This window comes from Colobus angolensis, unplaced genomic scaffold, assembly GCF_000951035.1.
Source record: "Colobus angolensis palliatus isolate OR3802 unplaced genomic scaffold, Cang.pa_1.0 Scaffold15, whole genome shotgun sequence".
NCBI classification, from domain to species: domain Eukaryota; kingdom Metazoa; phylum Chordata; class Mammalia; order Primates; family Cercopithecidae; genus Colobus; species Colobus angolensis.
The window spans coordinates 17,265,000-17,284,187 of NW_012114599.1; the positions used below are offsets into that span (position 1 = coordinate 17,265,000).

The 19,188-nt window shown below is 36.6% G+C and overlaps 1 protein-coding gene across 1 annotated transcript in view; it reads right to left on the minus strand.

Moving 5' to 3' along the window:
- Nucleotides 1-19,188, minus strand: part of BIRC6 (baculoviral IAP repeat containing 6) — a 266,933-nt gene that overhangs the window by 168,003 nt on the left and 79,742 nt on the right. Inside the window, exons 12-21 of the mRNA XM_011936037.1 lie at nucleotides 17,424-17,584; nucleotides 15,640-15,729; nucleotides 15,047-15,178; nucleotides 11,885-12,063; nucleotides 10,121-10,254; nucleotides 9,355-9,516; nucleotides 9,126-9,257; nucleotides 7,723-7,820; nucleotides 5,679-5,826; nucleotides 4,396-4,529 (exon numbers count right to left, since the gene is read on the minus strand). Coding sequence (XP_011791427.1) covers nucleotides 4,396-4,529; nucleotides 5,679-5,826; nucleotides 7,723-7,820; nucleotides 9,126-9,257; nucleotides 9,355-9,516; nucleotides 10,121-10,254; nucleotides 11,885-12,063; nucleotides 15,047-15,178; nucleotides 15,640-15,729; nucleotides 17,424-17,584 — 1,370 coding nt within the window. The remainder of the gene's footprint in view (nucleotides 1-4,395; nucleotides 4,530-5,678; nucleotides 5,827-7,722; nucleotides 7,821-9,125; nucleotides 9,258-9,354; nucleotides 9,517-10,120; nucleotides 10,255-11,884; nucleotides 12,064-15,046; nucleotides 15,179-15,639; nucleotides 15,730-17,423; nucleotides 17,585-19,188) is intronic.

Sequence of the window (19,188 nt, forward strand, 5' to 3'; positions counted from 1 at the left end):
TTTATAGAATGAAGCACACTACTTCATAGTCACAAAAATAGTTTAAGCTAGCATAAGTAGTTTTTAAAAGAAAAAACCATGTAGCCACAACTATATGACCAATAAAACCACAGCAAGAAGACTGGAGGGAAGAACACAAATGAATTCACAGGGACTGTGTATGTAGTTTGGGAAGGCAAGTATTATATTCACTACTTTCCAATTTTTTTTTTTTTTAAATTAGCACTCATATAAACAGAATTCACAGATGAAAAGAATGGGGAGATATAAAAACTGTCATTAACAGCTGAAGTTTTAAACTATCATAACCTTGTTTAGTTATAACCTTCAAATAGTTTTAAACTATCATAACCTTGTTTTCCAATGTCTTATTGGGGGTCAGCACAGGGCCTGACACGTATTCCGAAAAATGCTTATTGCACACTTACTCAAAACAAGAATCGGGAGACCAAAGGGTAAAAGGATAAGTCCCAGTCCTCATGAAGACTATATTCTATGTTAGTGGTTATTAGGAATTAACGCAACTTTTTTTTTAAGCTGCAAGGTTTTACTTAAGAAAAATTTAAAGGACTAGTAAGTCAAGGGGCAATCAATACTAAGTCATGGGATAACAAAATGCTTCTCTGATGAAATGAGGGCATTCATGGGAAGAATAAGAGAGTTTTATACATTTGTTCCCTTGAAGTGGGAGAAAAGCCATGCAGAAAGAACATGAGTGAAACCCCCATAGTAAAGAAACATGGCACATTTAAGGAACTGAAAGCACAATATAGCTAGAGGGAACAGTTCTCAATTCTACGATCCCTCTAAATATCTTTAAAATATTAAGAACCCTGAAGAGCTCTCGATTCCATTGTTTTACTGGTACTTACCATAGTAGAAATTTTAAGATGTGAAATTTAAATATTAATTCATTTATTAATAAACCCATTAAATGTTAAAATAGCATAATTTGATGAAAAATAACTGTTCTCTGAAGCAAAAATAATTTGATGAAAAAAGTGACAATGTTTTACCTATTTAAAAATCTCTTTAAAATGTGAAGGATCAGGCCAGACGCGGTGGCTCAAGCCTGTAATCACAGCACTTTGGGAGGCCGAGACAGGCGGATCACGAGGTCAGGAGATCGAGACCATCCTGGCTAACATGGTGAAACCCCGTCTCTACGAAAAAATACAAAAAACTAGCCGGGCGAGGTGGCAAGTGCCTGTAGTCCCAGCTACTTGGGAGGCTGAGGCGAGAGAATGGCGTGAACCCGGGAGGCAGCGGAGCTTGCAGTGAGCTGAGATCCGGCCACTGCACTCCAGCCCAGGCGACACAGCAAGACTCCGTCTCAAAAAAAAAAAAAAAAAAAAATGTGAAGTATCAGAGGATACTTGGATTCTCCTACCTGTCTCTGCATTCGACATGTTGTAATATGTCATTTTAGTAGAAGTAGGTAAAAAAATCTGGCCCAACACAAATATGTAGTTGGGAAAAGAATACTTTAACATACTTGCATATTCAAAAACTTGGCAAGAGGTAATTTCTTAAAGGTTACAATGTGGTATCTGAAATCTTACCAGTGAACTTCTCAAGCTCTGTTACATTAAGATCAGCTGATATATCTTATACTTTTAAGGAACTTTACCCATGCATAATGGTGAAACCATTGCATTGATGATTTGGAAAATATTGGTTCACCACTGTATACAAATATTCCAAATGTTGACACATTTCATTATCCAATATTGGAAAATTACACTCTCTAATATCAGATCCCATGAGAAAAGTCCACATACTGGGAAGCTATCAAGCTTACTATGGGAGATATGTTTCTCATTCACTTTTCAAAAAACAACTGTCAAGTAACGCAGTGTAAATGAGCGTAGTCTGTCTGTCAGTCATTACTGCAAATAAAAATGGTATTCCAAGAATCAAGCAAGTAGTTCAGCTTGTAACTCAACTGCACAATTCCCTGAAACAAGCATGGTGCTTTGGCATGCCACAGAAGTACTCTATGCATATATATCATTCATCTGAGAATAAAAGATGTGTATTCATGGGTTAAAATTTTAATAAAAGTAATAATTTTTACTGCATCAAGGGCATTTTAAAATGAAACTGACGTTTTTATTACAAGTGCATAGTGAATAATATCATGCTTTTTCACAATTGATAAAAATGTCAATGAAATCAAAAAGACAAATAACATCATTCTACGATCATCAAAATAGTTATGACCATACAGATCCCCTTAATGATCTCAGGAACCCTTTGGGGGTCTATAGAACACACTTTGAGAATCACAGGGCCAAAGAAGACTAAACGGGGCAATGACACAAGATAAAGTGGCAAGGAAAAGACAGCCAAATCATTTAGGATTTTCAATGCTGTATTACAAACTCTGAACTTCAGAAGATGGGAAGACATGAGAAGTATTCTAAGGAGAAAGGTAAAGTAATTGAACGATCACACTCAATGCAATGTGGAGAATATAATGAAGTGAGGCAAGAACAGATGTAGGAAGACCACTGTGAAAGCTATTATTGTAGTCTGGGTTCAAGATGACTGTAACTTGTGATTATGAGAGGTAAGAGAGTGAACAAACTCGAAATACAGTCAGCCTCTGTATCTATGGGTTTGGTGTCCATGGATTAACCAACTACAGACAGAAAATATTCAGGGGAAAAAAATGAATGGCTGAGTCTGTTACAGCCTTTTTTTCTTGTCATTATTCCCTACACAATACAGTATAACAAGTACTCATGTAGCATTAACATTGTATTAGGTATTATAAGTGATGTTGAAACAATTTAAGGCACACAGCAGGATATGCGTAAGTTATATACAAACTGCACTACACCATTTTTTATAAGGGACTTTAGTATCTACAGATTTTGTTGTCCGCGAGGAGTCCTGGAACCAATTCCCCACGGATAGAGAGGAACAACTGTGTACACTGGTGGAAAAATAGGTGCCATATGGTGGTATCCTCAACGTGGGAGATAAGAAAGATATAAGTATCAAGAATAACACTCACATTTCTGTCTTGTGCCACAGATGCCATTAAGAACAACAAAAACAAATGCTGTAGAAAAACTAATAATGAGGAACAACATGATGAGACATTAAAGTGGAGACATATCATGATTTCTAAATCCCTTGCTCTAAGTCTTCTTTACTCATTTGCAAACTTGAGTACCTCAGAGCTTGGAATGAACCTTACAGGCTTTCCCTTACACTTTTACCCTAACGGATTTAACTGCTTCTTTTGGTATACTGAAGGCATCGGTATCTCCAGTTCTAGTCTGTCCTCTTAGTTGCCAATCATAAATTGCAGTGGCCTAATTGATGCGTCACTTGGATAGAGAAGACAGAAAATGGTAAGATGGGCATAAGGCAATCAGAGCCTAAGGCATCAAATACAGCAATAACACATATATCCAAGTCAGCATAAGTAAGTAAAAAGCAAGTGACAGACCGGTACGTGTAGTATGATCTATCATTAGAAGTTATATTAACGAATATGGGTAGCAAACAAGTTTAAATAGCTAAACATCCAGTTAACAATAGTAACTTAAGAGGGTGGAAAGGTTGGGGTTGAGGCATTTTACATTTCATTTACATTTCTGTATTTGATTTTTTTTATTTTGCTTTTATCACACCTCATAAGTTACTTTTCAACAAAATTGAACTTCTCCCTCAAAATTTATTTATATCTGGTTATTAATCTGTTTGCAAATTTTCTAACATTTTTGTTTCCTAACAACATTTGTAGTAAGTGTAATTAGATGGAAGAAAAAAATGAAATGGTCACTGTTTTATCTAACAAAAATAGACAGCAAATTTTAGCACTTAAAAAGATTATGTAAACAGTGTTATGCATACATCCGAAAAACACATTCTTCAGAAAGTATAAAAGGATATATGTAATGTATACAAAGCTTACCTCAAGAAAGTGACAGATGCAGAAAATAATCTTTTGTTTGTGCATCCTTATTTATTACAGTAAGTATATATTACTAATTTTGTATTTTTGAAATAGGAAATTTTTTTAACTTTATAAAGGCAGCAAAGGTACATCAAATAAAACTGAAAAGGCTACAACAAACAAATCAAATTTTAAATAGTCTCATATAAGCATTAAAATCACACTGAAATGAAATGCATAACAGAAACAAAAAATTAAAGTCACAACTCTTTCAAACATGACTTTAATATACTGGGATTTTCTTCAGGGGGAAAGAGGAAGTTAAGAACTTCTAGCAAATATTTTAATGATTCATATGTTAAGTTCTAAAGAATTTTAGTTTTCTAAAGAAAAAACATCATGACTACAATCTATTAAGTCAAATGGCAACTTAAATCCAAGACACAACATTCAGAATTTTCTTTAATAAAAGAAATCACTACCTGAAAGGACATCTGATAAATCAATTTCATCTGACTGGACACCAATGCTGCTGTTATAAACATTTTTACAAGAAGAGCCACTCATCTCCAAATCAAAGAGGACTGGATCAAATGGTGAGCTATATAATCCATATCTGAAAAATAAAATAATGCACTAACAATTTTCCTTTCAACCATCTAATTAACAAATTACCTTTACTTAGTTTTAAAAGCAGTCTAAGCGCAGAGGGAGACGCTGACTACATTTGACCCATCAAATTCAGTGAATCTCAACTATGTTCCCTGCAATCCATACTCTAAAGGACACTGTCCAGAGACTCAACATATGTGATTCCAATAAGCTGGCAACTAAGGTACTAAGACTGCCACCTGCAGATTGAAGCGTGGGTAATTAGGCACTATTCTCTCCCCTGAATCATTACAACACAGCCTCAAGTACAAAGGCTTTGAGTAAAATGTCATCAAAATCAGAACATCTAATCTAGGAAATTCTAAAATCTCTGCTCTAAATAAAGGAACGCCCTACTTCAAACGTAGACAATCAGGCAAGAACTTAAATCTAACCTTTTGCTATTGCTTAATTCATCATGTTACAAGTTTTAAAATATAAGTAGCAGGTAGAAGAATACTAGTTATGGGACAATAAGTGATTCACATAATTCCATCCATAAAGTGCACAGAGAAACAGACACATTACATTCTTCTTCCATTAGCAGGGGATACCACTTTTCAGTATTAAATAAAATTAGCCCTCTGAATAATTATCATAAGGATTTATCAAACTGTTAAAGAGTAATTTCTGGCCGGGGACGGTGGCTCACGCTTGTAATCCCAGCACTTTGGGAGGCCGAGGTGGGCAGATCAACTGAGGTTGGGAGTTCACGAACAGCCTGACCAACATGGAGAAACCTCATCTCTACTAAAAACACAAAATTAGCCGGGCCTGGTGACGCATGTCTATAATCCCAGCTACTCGGGAGGCTGAGGCAGGAGAATCGCTTGAACCCGGGAGGCAGAGATTGTGGTAAGCCAAGATTGTGCCATTGCACTCCAGCCTGGGCAACAAGAGCGAAACTCGGTCTCAAAAAAAAAAAAAAAGTAATTTCTGAGAAAACAGAAGAAAATAAAACCTCAGGCTACATGTGGAAAAAGTAAGGTATAAACTAAACATTTTTGTAAGAAAAATACTATTTTCAGCATATATACATAAAATAATACTTCTCTGCAACGGCATGATCATACTCAGAGATGCCTGCTATTAATCACTAGATATACTAAAATACCTTGTCTGAAGTAAAGCCTCCATTGGTGTTAGCCTGTCCTGTAACTGTCTGGACACTGCAGTAAGCAAAGATGCACAAGCTGTACTGCATCCAGCCAGATCTTCATCTTTCACATAATTCAGTAAGACAAAATACCAATAGACAGAACCTGGAAACAACAACAACAAAATAAATGTTTCTTTTTCCTCCTTTTCCTCTAATAATGAGAATTTAAGATTACCTGTTTATCAGAATACCTCCTTTTGCTAGAAAGACACTCCTTTTTCTGGAAAAAAAAATCTTATGGGCAATTTACAAAGACAACTCCTTGGAGGGATCGAAGACAACACTTAAAATATAAACAACACACTGAGGCACAGTCTTACACTAAAAATTTCAAACATTTCTGAAGAGTTTCATAAACTCAACATAGGCATTTAGGTGCATAATAATGTGAGATGACTCTGAGGGACACTTCAAAATAGCTGAAAAAGTGAGGAGACTGCAGGTCCTTCAAATCACCCTTACCGAAATACTGTTTCTCTGTACAAAACTTTTTAAAAATAGTGGATGGCAGTGAGCTTCAAACAGCCCATTTTAGTGAATGAATGGGGAATAAAATTATTCTATAATGTGTTAGGTACAGATCAACATTGCTTAAAAGATTATCATGACAGTGTATTTTTGCTTTTTTTTATTAACTGCTACATACATGCCAAAACTTAAGCATCCTAACTTTAAAACCATCCTTAAGAAGCTTTTAAACATTAGAGACTATCGTAACTAGTTGTAATGAGCAACTGAGTCAAAATGCTCTATTCCAGAGTTAATAGTTGTAGCCACAATACGTTCCATGTAAATATAAACACACTTCATCTAAATTAAGAGAATGATATAATAACTTTTTAACAACTCTGAACAAGCTTTTTAACACAACGATGAAATCTTTATGAAATACATAACTCACTGAGGTACTCGTTGAATAGGTTGTTTTTTAAACTCCTGGCCTCAAGCAATCCTCCCTCCATGGCCTCCCAAAGTGCTGGGATTACAGGTGTGAGCCACTGTGCCCAGCCTGAATGGTTTGTTTTTTAATAAAACAGATTGTGAAAAATGTCTATCAATAAATAAAATCTGACTTAAAAGGCCAAATTAGTAGCCCTTCATAGTAACACTATGTACTAGCAAAAACAGTAAGCATCTTTAAAAATCTTCATTACCTTATATATGTGGTATTTTAGAGAACTGCTTTATGAATTCCTACTTGATAACTACATTCATTCTTTTTTGATACACAATAATTGCACATATATAGGGGGTACATGTGATGTTTTGACATATGTATGCAACGCATAATGATCAAATCAGGGTATTTAGGATATCCGTCACCTCTCTGCATTGGGAATATTTCAAATCTTTTAATTATTCTGAAATATACCACAAATTACAGTCACCCTAGCACGCTATCAAACACTAGAACTTATTTCTTCTAACCATACATTCATACTCATTTATCAACCTCTCTTCACACCCCACTCACACCTTCCCAGACTCTGGTATCCATCATTCTACTCTGTACCTCCCATTACATTCATTCTTGAAAGGCATTTCCACAGAGTCCTCAGGTGCTTTAAAACAACAACAACAACACTGGCCCCTTTTAGGAAATTCCAGTTTGCCATAGTTCCTACCAATCACACAAAACATATGCGTGTGCAATGACGCCCGGACCGTTTTACTTATTTATGTCACCTCCCTGGCTGACATCTGATCTGTTATAGTCAGTAAACAACCAAACAACTCAATGATTGTAATGAAGTACAGAAAAATAGCTATGAATTAAGATGACTTGATAGTAATGTAACTGTCCCATGAATCTTTTCCTTGGAGTATTATTGATGGACTATATGCCCACCCAGCCACAATCTATCGATCCCTTCAAAAAATACAGATAAGCTACAGAAAAGTGAACTTTAATAGAGAAAACATAGTTACAAAATAATCCTAAGTAATATATATGAGATGTTCCATATGACTACAACTATTCGTGATTAATTTTACATACCACCAGTTGCTGCTGCAGGTAAAAACGACATATTATCAAGTAAAGCCTTCAATAGAACAGATCCAAATCCCGGTTGACATGGGTCACATTTGCCATTACTGAAAAATTTTTTAAAAGAAAAATTGTAAAGACATTACTCAAGGTCTAAATTGTACCCTAAACCTGGTGTGGTACTTAAAAATCTTAGCTCTATAAAATATCAAAAGATAACAGGGACTGATCATACTAAGGATCACTGTAAATTTTTTCTTATGCATTAAACCATTATCTTTACAACAGTCAATACTGACCATTAGCTCTTAGACACTTCCTAGATACAGCAGCAAGTAGGAACCTTTAAACATTAAGAACCCGTATATGCAGTTTCAATTTCTACGGTTTCAGTTATACATGGTCAAGTACAGTTCAAACACAGGTGAGTACAGTACAATAAGATATTTTGAGAGACCACATTCATATAACTTTTATCATAGTATATTATTATAACTGTTCTATTTTATTAGTAGCTATTGTTAATCTCTTACTATGCCTAGTTTATAAATTAAACTTTACTGCAGGTATGTACATACAGGAAAAAAACAATACCATATATATGGCTCAGTACTATCTAGTTTCAGGTATCCACTGGGGAGGGGAGGGGTCTTGGGACACATTCCCTGGGGACCAGGGCAGACTGTTCTAATTTGTTTCAGGGTTTAGAAAAAAGGGGTCTGCACAATGCTACAAAAAAAAGTCGGTAAGATTGTTACATAACAGAGAAAACACTTTAGGGCAAGAAAAGACAACCAAAGAAAATAGGAGTGAAAGGGGTGTAAGAGTTCCCTTGCCAAATTCTCCAAACTGCTACCAATAGGCAGAGAAGCTCAGCAGACTTCTTTTCTTAAAAGTTAAATAGGCTAGGCACGGTGGCTCACACCTGTAATCCCAGCACTTTGGGAGGCTGAGGCGGGCAGATCACAAGGTCAGGAGATCAAGACCATCCTGGTAAAAATGGTGAAACCCCATCTCTACTAAAAATACAAAAAAAAAATTAGCCAGGCATGGTGGTGGGCACCTGTAGTCCCAGCTACTCGGGAGGCTGGGGCCGGAGAATGGCATGAACCCGGGAGGCAGAGCTTGCAGTGAGCCGAGATAGCGTCACTGCACTCCAGCCTGGTCAACAGAGTTTGAGACTCCATCTCAAAAAAAATTAAAAAAAAGTTAAATACCCTTACTTAACATGACACTTTCACCTAAGAACCCAAAATTCTTGCTAAGATTATCAACAATCTTCATCAACTTTTGAAATTCTCTTAAATTACACATACATTAAACAAGGATCAAATTACACTATAAACAAGGTATCACCCACTAAATTGCAGGTGTACCTAGAAAGTATGCTTTCAACTTAAAAACATACCAACCTAATGCACAAGGCTAGAAATCGGGCACACTTATGGGCTATACTTCGTCCTGCCTCAAAGAAGCAAACACGTATGATGTCTGACAGACATTTTCGTGTTTTTGAAAGTAAGCTCTCATTTCCTTCCTTTGAGCTGCAAAACAACAGCAGACATTTAGACTCATCTTGTATTTTCAATCACAACATCCAAAAGGCAATCAACAGTGGTAAGCAAAATTTTAATTATTAACCTTCCAGGTCCATTTGAATGAACTCCAGCTAACCAACAAAGAGTATCCAACACAAGGCTCTGGGCATGTTCTGTGATCTGGCCATCATCTGTTTTTCTGCAAAGAGTGTTAAGAAGCTTCTCATGAAATTCTGAAAACTGTAACATGGCACATCGTTGCACTCTACAAAAAAAGAAAATATAAACACATTACCGACCAAAACAGAACAACTAAAGCTATCACAACCTGGCTGGTAATGCAATGTTTCATTTTAAATCATGAACATCGCAAGTACATTTAAAAACAATTAATAGCTATATGTCAAGTATTTCATTTGTAGAAAAAAATTTTAAAAATTACATTTACAATAATGTGTTGTAATGTAACAAGGAATGTGTATAATTTCCTTTTGTTTTGTTTTTTCTCCAGAAATTGGGTGTCTCTCTGTTGTCCAGACTGGACTCAAACTCCTGGGTTCAAGTGATTCTCCTACCCCCACGTCTTGAGTAGCTGGGACTACAGGTACACGCTCCCTTGCCTGATGAGTGCATGTCAAATTAATATCTATTATCCATTCCTGCTACATAACAAGCACTGTGCAGACACAAGAGATAAACCAATGAAGTATAAAGGCAACTCATACTCTCATCAAGATTATAATTATTTAAGAAAAATGAACAAACAAAAATTTTCAGGTAAAATATTTTTATATTTGTGTGTCTATGTGTGTATTGCTGTTTTGCACTTTCATTACTACAAGAATAGCAAGATAATGCAATGAAATTACCTTTCCTTAGAAATTGATGTTTTCTTAAATCTTCGAATGGTGACAGAGACCTCTTGAAGTAAATCACAGCCCCGGAGATTTTCAGATTTACGGGTGCCACTTGTATTTTCATTCTTAACATTAGATGATTTTTCCTAAACATTACAAATAATAATAAAATTCAAAAAAAAAAACTAAACTAAAAATCATTTACCATTAAAGTTATAAAATAAAGGAAAATAATTGAACTGTGGCCATCAAAACATAAATCTCAAATTAAAATGATAGCTTTTACCCTCATATTCAGTAAATGACTAATTTTCTCCGGAATTACAATAGGGGAAAAAAAGAAAGACACAGCCACTATTTTAAAGGCAATAACCCAATAATTACAGATGATAAAACCAAAGTCCTAAGTCCAATTCCCGCTGAGTGCAGTGGCTCAGGCCTGTAATCCCAGCGCTTTGGGAGGCCAAAGTAGACAGATCACTTGAGCTCAGGAGTTCGAGAACAGTCTGATGAACACAGTGAAACCCCATCTCTACCAAAAAATACAAAAGTTAGCCAAGCATGGTGGCAAGTGCCTTTAATCCTAGCTACCTGGGAGGCTGAGTCAAGAGAATCACTTGAACTCAGGGGGTGGAGGCTGCAGTAAGCTGAGATCACATCGCTGCACTCCAGCCTGGGCAACAGAGCAAGACTCTGTCTCAAAAATAATAATAATAATAATAATAATAAAAAATAATAAAATAACTACGTGAGATATGTCAGGCTCCCCAATTGCTAAGGTTCACTTACTTTCAATATTTAAAAAAGGGAGGTAACAGAACCTGCTATGCCTACCTCAGAGTTATAACGAAGATTACATCAGATAAAGTACACAGAAGTCCTTGAAAAACTGGAAGACCTATATATATGTAAGATGATTGGTATTACTGATCAGTATCAGTATGATACCTTATGAATAATGATGATAAACAAAATCCCCTTCCTGAGTTCCAGGAAATCCAAGATAAGTCAATTGTAAAGAGCTGCACGGTTCACAGCTACTTTCAGAAAATCAACCATGAGGATTAGAACCTATCTTAAAATTATTCCCCAACTTCTTTCTGTATACTCCCAAATATTCACCAAAAACAAGATTGTGAGTTGCCAATAGAGGGCATATGAAGAAACTCTCATACCAAAAACATAAATATTATGGTCTAAAATAATCATAAAGGGAAATATCTGCTAACAATTACTCTCTATTCAGTACACATTATAAAAGCTAGGTAATTTGCCTAAAGTTAATTCAGGCTGGGTGCAGTGGCTCACGCCTGTAACCCCAGCACTTTGGGAGGCCAAGGTGGGCAGATCACCTGAGGTTAGGAGTCAAGACCAGACTGGCCAACATGGTGAAACCCCGTCTCTACTACAAATACAAAAATTAGCTGGGCGTGGTGGCACATGCCTGTGATCCCAGCTACTAGGGAGGCTAAGGTGGGAGGATGGCTTGAACGTGGGAGGCGGAGGTTGCAGTGAGCCGAGTTTGTGCCACTGCATTCCAGCCTGGGGGAAAGAGTGAGACCCCATCTCAAAACTACGAAATAAGATAAAATAATAAAGTTAATTCAAAACATTTCTCTTTCCAAATATATTTAAGTCACTCCAAAGAAAAAATACAAATGAATCAAGTGTATAGTAAAATATCACTGAAGGGTCATACTACTTTTAACAGTGTGTTAAATCTGATCCACAATGTTTACAACAGTATTGTTATTGTTCAAAATGACAGTTTCATACCTTGCCTGCTGCAACTTTAGCCAAAAGTGAAGCAAGTGAGTAACCCTTGTTACTCTGGTGTTTTAGGGATGGAAGCCTTACTACAGGACGTATTCCACCATTACAAATCTCTTCTGTTCCTCTTTCATTCACTGCCTTGACATGGATTAAAAATGAACGATATTTTCCTCCTGCCATACCTAGAGAAGTGGAGTAGAATGGGGAAAATAACTGAATCACCAATAAATTCCACTGTTTTTCATCTTCATAGAACAAGATCAACAACTAACTCCACAAAAAGTACAGTAGGCCAGAACTTTCAAATTATACTGTTTGAGCAGAAGAAAGGTGAACCACCTGCACATGCTGTCAGCAAAAAACAATGAACAAAGGAATGATATGAATAGTATAAAACCATTATCTATGACTAACTGAGATAAACATTTGGCATGTTTTTTCCCCCAATCTTATTCATTTTAATGGTAAAAATGTTGTAAACTACACACACACAAACACACACACACAAAACTGTCATTAAGCTATCATCCAGATAATTACAGAATGTATATCCATCCAGTCTTCTTGTGCATACATGTACACACATCCATATATATGTGCATATACACACATAGCATTACAGTACTGATGGCTAAAAATGTGCATGCAGGCTTTAGAGTCACTACCTGGGTTTGGATAAAGGATCTGCCATTTATTAGGCACGTGACAAATTATCCTCTCTGTGGCTCAGTTTTTTAATGTAAAATGATACTAATAGTTCCTACCTCAGAGTTAACTAAACCACTCTTAACTGTGCTTGGCACAAAGAGAGCACTCAAGTAATTATTATCACTAGTATGTGTTTTATATTAACTAAACTGGGATACTATACAATCTATATATAAAATACATTTCTTAATTATCATCAAATTACTACATCTGCCAGCAAACTATCAGTCTGTTGCTGCATTACCAGGTATTAAATCTTTTCAAGATTATAAATGCTATCACTCTACTTAGCTACCTGCCTGCTGTGCTAGCACTACACTGTTACATTTTTCTTAACACTACTGTACTATTCTCTGTGTTGTGGTATCTGACATTCTGTTTCAAAATTTCTTTGGCCAATGTTACCCCTTTACTCTTCCATAAAAACTTAGCACTTACCTTGTTCAGTTTCAAAGACGTTGGGGAGAATTTTATGGAAAAAAATCTTAGTATACTCTAAGAAAATTAATATTTTTAACAGTACTGAGGCTTTCCAAACACGTGTCATGTAATTCTACATTCCATTTTGTCAAAATAGGTACTTTTGGCCAGATGTGGTGGCTCACACCTGTAATCCTAGCACTTTGGGAGGCCAAGGTAGGAGGACCCCTTAAGCCTAGGAGTTGGAGACCAGCCTGGACAACAAAGGGAGACTGTGTCTCTAAAAAATAAAAAATTTTTTAAAACACCAATATTTCTATTTCCACATAAAAATTTAAGATTCACACTCTCATTGAACAAAACTTATAATCTAAATAATTTGAGATTTTATTACTTTTTGTTCACATGAAACCTAACACATAACATCTCGAAAACCTAATGACAATAAGAAAGCACAAAACCTGCATATATACAGGCTGAGTATCCCTAATCTGAAAATCCAAAATGCAAAACTCTTTCAAAGCCGATATGATGCTAAAAGGAAATGTTCATTGGAACATTTCATAGTTTGGATTTTTGGATTAGGAATACTTAAGTATTCCACAAATATTACAAGTATACCACAAATATTCCAAAACCAGAAAAAAAATCTGAAATCTGAAACACTTCTGGTCCCAAGCATTTCAGATAAGGGATACTTGACCTGTGCAATTAAACGGTTATGTGTGAATGTGGACAAACATTAGGAAGCAAACGTACACAGATGTAAATAGTTGCCATATAGATGGTCAGCTATTTTCTTGGGTTGGAGAAGGATCTCTACATCCCACCCCACCCCAAATTTCTTTAACAACTGAACTAGTCATTTTGTGTTGTTTTTTTAAATTCATCCTCAGGATACAAAAGCCGAAAACGTCCTAATACTGATATTTCTATTTATTATCAACATGATAGCTCATTATTTTAAAACATTCATTATAATCTGCATTTGTTTATGACACTCAAATCATTGTATATGACACTGTCAAAGCTCTTCTAATAAAAATCCTCTTTTGGCCTGGAGCAGTGGCTCACATCTGCAATCCTAACACTTTGGGGGACCCAGGCAGGCAGACTGGCTGAGCTCAAGAGTTCGAGACCACGCTGGGCAGCACAATGAAACCCCGTCTCCACTGATACTACAAAAAATTAATCAGGCATTGTGGTACACGCCTGTAGGCCCAGCTACTCAGGAGGCTGAGGCACGAGAACTGCTTGAGCCTGGGAGGCGGGTGTTGCAGCAAGCTGAGATCACAGCACTGCATTCCAACCTGGGTGACAGAGTGAGACCCTGTCTCAAAAAAATAAAAACAAAAACCTCTCTTGGCCAGTGGCAGTGGCTCACGCCTGTAATCCCAACACTTTGGGAGGCCAAGGTGGGCAGATGACTTGAGGTCAGGAGTTCCAGACCAGCTTGGCCAACATGGTGAAACCCCGTCTCTACAAAAAAATACAAAAATTAGCTGGGTGTAATCCCTGCTACTTGGGAGGCTGAGGCAAGAGAATCACTTGAACCTGGGAGGCAGAGGTTGCAGCAAGCAAAGATTGCACCACTACACTCCAGCCTGGGTGACAGAATGAGACTGTCTCAAAAAAACAAAAACAAGCCAAAAAAAAACCTCTTTTAAGGGAAGATACTGTAATAATATATAATAAAACTCTGAAGAGATAAGACTCTGATGTGATAGGAAGGGTAAAAATGGCAGAACATAATGTCTGCTTACTCAAAAGAGCTCTGTTACATCACACTAAGTCATCCTGTAGTCATTTCTTCAATGTTTTTTCAAAAAGCACTGAGACCTCTAGGACACAAAAAGTGGGATCAGATAACCATACAGTTACTTATGACAGGAAATGACCTCAGCTACCAGCAAACTGATGAAATTTCAAATGAAAGTCCCAAAGAAAACAATCTTATTTTTTTGAGATCAGGTTTTTTAAATTTTTTTTACAACTGTGGTATTATTAATTCTGCTTTTGTAAAATACATTACTTCACCTTTAACAAGTTTGGGGCTTGTTAACGTCAACATCCCAGCATGCCCTGATAGATCAAGGCCACTAGCAAGCCATACTGGCCCACATAGAATGTCTTCTTTATGATCCTCCAAAAATGGACATAATCTAAGACCTAAAAAGAAAAATACATATTTTTCTTTTAAATTCATTTATTTAAAATGTAATATTTAATAAGCAAATATCATCCCATTTACATATAATACCACCACAAAAATTACCATACTTAGAATGTGTTAAAATAAGAATTGTCATGCTAAGGAACTATATTGTTATGTTGCTTTCCATTCCCATATTATTTTACAATTCACCTTTATTTTCAAAAAATTATAAATCACGACTTGATTTCAAATCCCAAGATATTAAAAACCAAGAATGCAAGTATTAGCGCAGCTGTGTTCACAAAAGATGAGCTGAAAGTTAAAGCATATTGCCAAAGCAGAATTATAGGTTATTTTTTAATTGTGTTCTTGAAACCAAGTTTTTGCAAGCCATAAGGAAATCTTGCCCGACATGTTGCATTCAGATCACTACTCCTTTTACTGTCATGGACAACAGCTCTGTAATTTAACTCACACTGTGATTCCTCTACATCCATGTGCTGCATTTCTTCATTCAAATCAACCAGGGACGGTTTCCCATTTTGTTCCACTTCAATGTTAAGAGCTGGAGACAAAGGAAAGGTGATCTGCCTATCTACTGCTGTTTCTAGAGGATAAAAATATTAGTAAACTTAATTTTCTTTAATATCAATGATTTATGTGCCTAAAAAATCTAAAATTTCCTGTTAACTTGGGAACTTGTGTGATTTTCATCACAGATGCTTTAAAATGGTTGGAGGAAAATTTTGATTCAATTGTTTTATACATTCTTCTCTCTTTTAATGGTAATAAAATATTTGCCTCAAGAAACAATCTGCAGGCACCTAAACTAAAAGTTCTTACCCTAGGCTGCATAGTACAAGCACTTGCAGAGCTTTAAAACTACTAAATCCTGAGTCCTCTACCCAATTAATTCAAAATCTGTCAAAAGATTGCACACATACGAACACACCCATATACACATAAACTCACATACACAGACACACATACAGGCATTCGCCCCTTGGTATTTGTAGGGAATTAGTTCCAGGACCCCCCCCAGATGCCAAAACCCACAGATGTTCAAGTCACTTATATAAAATGGCATAATATTTGTATATAATCTTATTCATATCCTCCTGTATACTTTCAATCATCTGTAGTTTACTAATAAAACCTAACACAATGTGAATGCCATGCAAATACTATTTATTTCAGACAGAGTCTCACTCTGTCACCTAGGCTGGAGTGCAGTGGTACAGTCATAGCTGACTGTAACCTACAAATCCTGGGCTCAAGTGATCCTCCTGCCTCGGCCTCATGAGTACTGCCATCTGAGTAGTGCCACAGGTGCGCACCACCACACCCAGCTAATTTTTTTTTTTTTAATTTTTGCAGCCATGTGGTCTTGCTACACTGCCCAGGCTGGTCTCAAATTCCTGGGCTAAAGTGATCCTCCTGCCTTGGCCTCTCAAAATGCTAGGAGTAGAGGCATGAGCCACCATATGTGGTCTAATATTACCTTTTATCTGTATATTTTCTTATTGTATTGTTTTTTTTAATTCCCACCCCCCCTACAAAAAATATTTTCAATCCATGATTGGTTGTTTCTGAGGTTGGTAGACTGCTGGGATGTGAAACCCACAGATAGAGAGTGCCAGATGTATGTGTACTTTTTCAAAAAGGAAAATTTTCAAGTTTCAATGTTTTAAACTGGAGTTAAGTTGCCATTTTACCATGAAATTATCTCCAGCCCCTTAAACTAACTTATTAAGGAGAAAACACTGAGTAGTAACAGCTAGTTTCTAACCATGCTAAATGTGTATAATCTACTTTAATAACTCAGTACAACAAATTCTGAACTTGTAAGAAAGCTAAGTAAAAATGAGCATATTTTTATTACATGAAAGGCTGGCTTCACTAATAACCTTGAAAGTAACTTCCATAACAGTTCTATTCACAATCAAGTCTTCTCCTAGGAAAAGAAATACATAAAGCTAGTAATGCTAAAAGTCAAACTAATTTACACAGGAACTAATCCCACTTCCAAAAAAGCATAATCATATGATTCAAGTTTATGCAATTCTGAACATTACTGGGTTACTGAAAAGTTTTGAAATGTTCTCTGAATTACTTTTCTAAATAAAATCACAAAAAGCAGAGCAGGCAAATGGCAATAACGGGCAGAAAGGGACACGAAACTTAGCCAAGTTGAAAATTAGTTTTCAGAAATCAACCACAAAATAAAATCTTCAACAATAAATTTTGATCCATTCTTACCATTGACTTTCCCTAATCCTGGAGCTTTATTTTTCAGCAGTGTCACTTGTATCTGTGGAATATTGGTGATGTTTGAGTTCAAAACGAATTTGAAGTCCACATGTCCAACCATACAAGCTTTAGGTAGCACTAATTCAAATACATGTTCATCCCAGCTGTTGCTGTCAAATAAGGGGAAAAATGCTAAATAAAGCAAATATCTTACTTCAGCCACAACCATATTATCATTAAGGTCACCTTTCCTATTTTTTGCTTTGCAGCTTCCAACAAAATTTAGTGTTTCTCAATGGGATCAAGAGAGAAAATAGCTCCCAATGGGGAAGGTTAAACATAGGGTAATGAATGATCTTACTTTAGAAATCTACACCTGCCTTGAGACTTGCATATACCAATAAACTCTTATTCCTCAAAGTGTGAACGATTTAATCTGAATATCTTGCAAATTCCTGGTACCCACCCTAGATCTATGAGTAGGGTTCCAGAATCTTCACTTTAAAACAACAATTTCTTGCATTTCTTATATATATTCATTCTTGGGTTTTAAATGCTATATATATGCTGGAAAATGAAAATCTCCAAACTGCTCCACTAAATTTAAGGCTCACATCCAAATGTCTACTAAACATCTCAAACTCATTATGAAAAACCCACTCTCAAATCTCAGTAAACAGAAACTTCATTTTTCAGTGAACTCAGGCCAAAACCTGAAAGCCATCCTTTATTCTCTTCTCTCACACAGTATGTTCAATACATCAGCAAATTCTATTCCTTGTACCTCCAAATTATATTCAGAATCTAACCACTCTTTTCACTACCTCCATCACTACCACAATGGTCCAAGCTACCATCAGCATTCCTGAATTAGCACAACAGCAAACAAACTAGAACCACTCTATCACTGCCCTCCACCACCACAAGCATCATTCTAAATACAGAAGTCAAAGTAATCTTTGTAAAATATAAATCATACCACATCACTCCTGTATTCAAACCTGCTAACACTTTCCCATCTCACCTAGCATGAGAGTCTTTTTTTTTTTTTTTGAAATGGGGTCTCACTCTGTCACCCAGGCCAGAGTGCAGTGGCACAATCATGGCTGGACTGCCTGGGCTCAAGTGATTCTCCCACCTCAGTTTCCCAAATATCTGGGACCACAGGCACATACCACCATGTCCAGCTAAATTTTTTTTATTATGTATAGAGACGAGGTCTCCCTATATTGCCCAGGTGGGTCTTGAACACCTGGGCTCAAGTGATCCTCCTGAGTCAGTCTCCCAAAATGCTAGGATTACAGATGTGAGCCACCATGCCTGACCTTTTATAAAGGCATTCATTATCCAGCTCCCAGGTACCCTCTACCTCTTTTTTTCTTTTTGAGATGGTCTCTCCCTGTAGCCCAGGCTGGACTGCAGTGGAGCGCAATCTTGGCTTACTGCAGCCTCCACCTCCCAGGATCAAGCAATTCTCTGCCTCAGCCTCCCGAGTAGTTGGGATTACAGGTGCACACCATCACATCTAGCTCCTTTTTGTATTTTTAGTAGAGATGGGGTTTCACCATGTTGGCCAAGCTGGTCTCAAACTCCTGGCCTCAAGTGATTTACCTGCCTTGGCTTCCCAAAGTGCTGGGATTACAAGCGTGAGTAACCATGTCCAGCCCACAGCTACCTCTTTGGATCTCCCTCCCTACCACTCTTCTCTATATTCACAGCACTCCAACAACAATGGTCATATTTCTCTTCCTAGAACTCACAAAATATACTCCTC